This window comes from Odontomachus brunneus, unplaced genomic scaffold (genome assembly GCF_010583005.1).
Source record: "Odontomachus brunneus isolate Ranch 3 - 2012 unplaced genomic scaffold, Obru_v1 Obru_scaffold_001, whole genome shotgun sequence".
NCBI classification, from domain to species: domain Eukaryota; kingdom Metazoa; phylum Arthropoda; class Insecta; order Hymenoptera; family Formicidae; genus Odontomachus; species Odontomachus brunneus.
Window position 1 is genome coordinate 6857366 of NW_022639451.1, and position 3352 is coordinate 6860717.

Here is a 3352-nt window from a genome sequence, read left to right on the forward strand (position 1 = left end):
CTTACGCTTTTACTGCCCTACCTCGATAGAAGAAGTGAATGTAAGCGCGAGTTATGACGTCACGCATGACGTCAATATGCAGTTTCTAAGCGCTTATAGCGCCAAAGTAAACGACGTGAGCGATATTTATAAGCGCTTAAAGCGCGTAAGCGTTCAAAGCGAACGCACCCTCTGTATCTCGAAACGAAGTGAAAATTATAAAAGTGAGCAAATATACTAGAATATTCGTAATTTCATTGGTCAGTGCCTAGTGAATGTGCTCACTTTTGTAATTTTCACTTCGTTTCGAGATACAGAATTGACTCTCTTATGACTGCGTAGGAAACGTCACTCGAGTACTCTTCCTCTCTTTTTATCTCACTCTTGTATCTCGCTCACTCCAATGTAACGGGTACACTTGGATGACATTTCCGAACGCCTATAGTGACTCTATGACAGACGCGTAGAATCGCCGCTAGTGGTCCATGGTTATATGGTCAAAGGTATAGACATCTGTATACGCATATCATATTGTCAATGGAATTTTGAAAAACTCCTCAAAACTCCTTCGAAATACGATTAATTATGAGTACAATCAAACGCAATGATTTTTCAAACAGTTCTGAACTTCTGGTGCGATAATAAATAATTATTGTAATCTAAAACAAAATTGGTGAGAATTATTTTCTAAAAATTGACGTAACCTCATCTAACCAAACCTTGAACTTTAATCTGTTACATGCTTTATTTTATAATGATTTTTTTTCAGGTAATAAAACGGAAAAATGCATTTTGTCATTTGTAGTATCGTTTTTGCTTGTTGTATATTGATACCTGCAAGAACAATTTATTTAATATTTATCAAACGCAATAAGCCCAGAAAAAGATCTTGTCCTGCTAAGACAATGATAATATTAGGATCAGGTGGACACACAGCTGAAATGCTGCGTATTGTTAAGCATTTGGATGTTAAAAATTATTCGCCCAGAGTATATATTCATGCACAAACAGATAAGCTTAGTGCAGAAAAAATCAAAGATCTAGAATGTGATAATAAAGATTACAATGTTATACACATTTACAGAAGCAGAGAAGTGCGACAGTCATATTTTACATCAATTTGGACTACTGTACTTGCCACTTTAAATTCCCTTCCAATCTTGTGGAAAGAAAATCCTGAGCTTATTTTATGTAATGGTCCTGGTACTTGTGTTCCTTTGTGCATTATAGCATTTTTGTTCAAAGTACTATGTATTACACAGAGCATTGTTATATATGTAGAGAGTTTCTGCAGAGTTAAAACATTTTCACTAACTGGCAAGATCTTGTATTATTTAGCTGATTATGTTATTGTACAATGGGCATACTTGAGTAAACCTGTATACAACAGAAGTATTTTATTATAAGTAAAGATTTTTTAATTTCTCTTAAAGTAGTCTAATATTATTTGAGCACCTATGTCATTTTCAGAAAATGGCTTGCAGCACTTCTATAGTAATGGTTTCCTGGGAATTATTAGTGGAGGAATTGAAAAACATACCTATCGAAATAAGACTATACTTAGCGTCAATAATCGGTGCATTACGCACATCTGACAAACAGTTGTAAATATCAAAAATTTTCTGGCAAAATTTAGTTTATTTGATTAGATTAAGTGATAACACTTGATGGATCCTTATAGACTGTGCATATTCATCAGATCTTTTATTTCATATAAATATTCAATGTATTACATAAAATACATAAAAATTTCTTCTCACAAGAACATCAGAAACATGGATAAGCACTTCGATAACAAGAATAGAAGCTTGTTTAGATCGCACATGGGAAGCATTGAATTCTGGCTACTGGAAAGATGTCCCCATAGAATACAGATATTGTTATTCTTTGTGCATTGTCATAAAGGTATAAAAAATTATTTATACATTCCATATCTTTCATCATTCAAATGCATATACTGATTAACTTTATTTGAAATTGCACTCTATATTTAGGCAGCACTATTAGAACTTCAGTATGAACTTAATGCTGGGAATTTCACTGAGAAAGAAAAAAAGGCTACATTAAGGAATATTATTAGCCAAATTGACAAAGGTATTCTATTAGGTGCGCCTCTTTCCAGTATGCCAAATTTATTAACAACTACTGCTGCCAAATTGAACAGCTATTGTATCGGTAAAGATTTTTGCGTTACTAATACAATAATAAAATTATGTACAATAATTCAATAACAATATTATAAAAGCAGTCTACTTTCCACATTTCTATTAGATGAATCTGACGGCGCAAATTTAGAGGAAATTCCAATTAACAGTGATAAAATCAATGATGCAATTTTATCTGGATTTTTGGAAATAATACATTATAAGGAACCTTCAATGGAATTGTTTTACAAACAGGTTTTTATGCCAAAATATCCAGCCGTATTAACAGGTAAAAGAACGAATTATATAAAATCTCATATATATATATATATATATATATATATATATATATATATATATATATATATATAAAATTAATAAAATAATAAATAAAATAATAATAAAATAATAATAAAACTGATTCTATATATTGCATTTTATCACGATGCACAAAGTCATAAGAACAATATAAATATATGTGCATGTAACCATTTATATGCACATACTTTACATGTATTGTATGTAAATTCATTTACATAACAATTCAATAATACTTTACATGTGCCATCGAAAATTGTTTATAGAAAATGATTAAGTATTTATTTGATGCATCTCCTTAGGTTGCATGAGACATTGGAAAGCATTAACATTATGGAAGAATCCTGACTACCTACATAAAATTGCGGGATCTCGGACAATACCGATCGAAATCGGATCTCGTTATACTGAGGAGGATTGGACTCAGCATCTTGTTAGTTTTTCCGAATTTTTACGAAAGCATGTTATTACAAGTAATAGTCAAGTCGGTTATTTAGCGCAGCATCAACTTTTCGAACAGGTAATTATATAATTAGTATAACAAATTAGTCAAATCAATTTAAAGTATTTCTAACGTAATTCTCTAACATAATACTAGTCTACTAATGTAAAATCTTTCAAAATTTCTCTCAGATACCAGAACTAAAAGAAGATTTCGCAATACCAGAATATTGTAGTTTTTCAGACAATGTGGATAATGACGTAGAACCACCTGATATAAATGCATGGTTTGGCCCTAGTGGTACAGTGTCGCCCTTGCACTTTGATCCGAAAAATAACTTGCTTTCTCAGGTGCCAAACTATAATATATATATAAATTAATTATAATATATATTAATAATATATATATATGTATATATATATATATATATATATATATATATATATATATATATATATATATATATATA

General features: G+C 30.6%; 2 protein-coding genes across 8 annotated transcripts in view; one reads left to right on the plus strand and one right to left on the minus strand.

Moving 5' to 3' along the window:
* Nucleotides 1-338: 338 nt before the first annotated feature.
* The window catches only part of LOC116840227 (bifunctional peptidase and arginyl-hydroxylase JMJD5), a 4084-nt gene continuing 1070 nt past the window's right edge, over nucleotides 339-3352 (plus strand). Inside the window, exons 1-7 of one of the 3 annotated variants that reach the window (XM_032806710.1) lie at nucleotides 341-482; nucleotides 1450-1583; nucleotides 1743-1884; nucleotides 1974-2154; nucleotides 2251-2412; nucleotides 2744-2961; nucleotides 3075-3233. In XM_032806710.1, the coding sequence (XP_032662601.1) occupies nucleotides 465-482; nucleotides 1450-1583; nucleotides 1743-1884; nucleotides 1974-2154; nucleotides 2251-2412; nucleotides 2744-2961; nucleotides 3075-3233 (1014 nt within the window). In that variant the 5' untranslated portion in view covers nucleotides 341-464. Of the gene's footprint in view, nucleotides 653-1449; nucleotides 1584-1742; nucleotides 1885-1973; nucleotides 2155-2250; nucleotides 2413-2743; nucleotides 2962-3074; nucleotides 3234-3352 lie in introns of all 3 variants that reach the window. The other 2 variants (XM_032806720.1, XM_032806729.1) reach the window with 2 other exon arrangements.
* LOC116854146 overlaps nucleotides 1652-3352 on the minus strand; it is a 51881-nt gene continuing 50180 nt past the window's right edge. For all 5 annotated transcript variants that reach the window (XM_032835813.1, XM_032835778.1, XM_032835797.1 and 2 more), the window contains one exon: nucleotides 1652-3241. The gene's annotated coding sequence lies outside the window, so the exon portion shown is untranslated. The remainder of the gene's footprint in view (nucleotides 3242-3352) is intronic.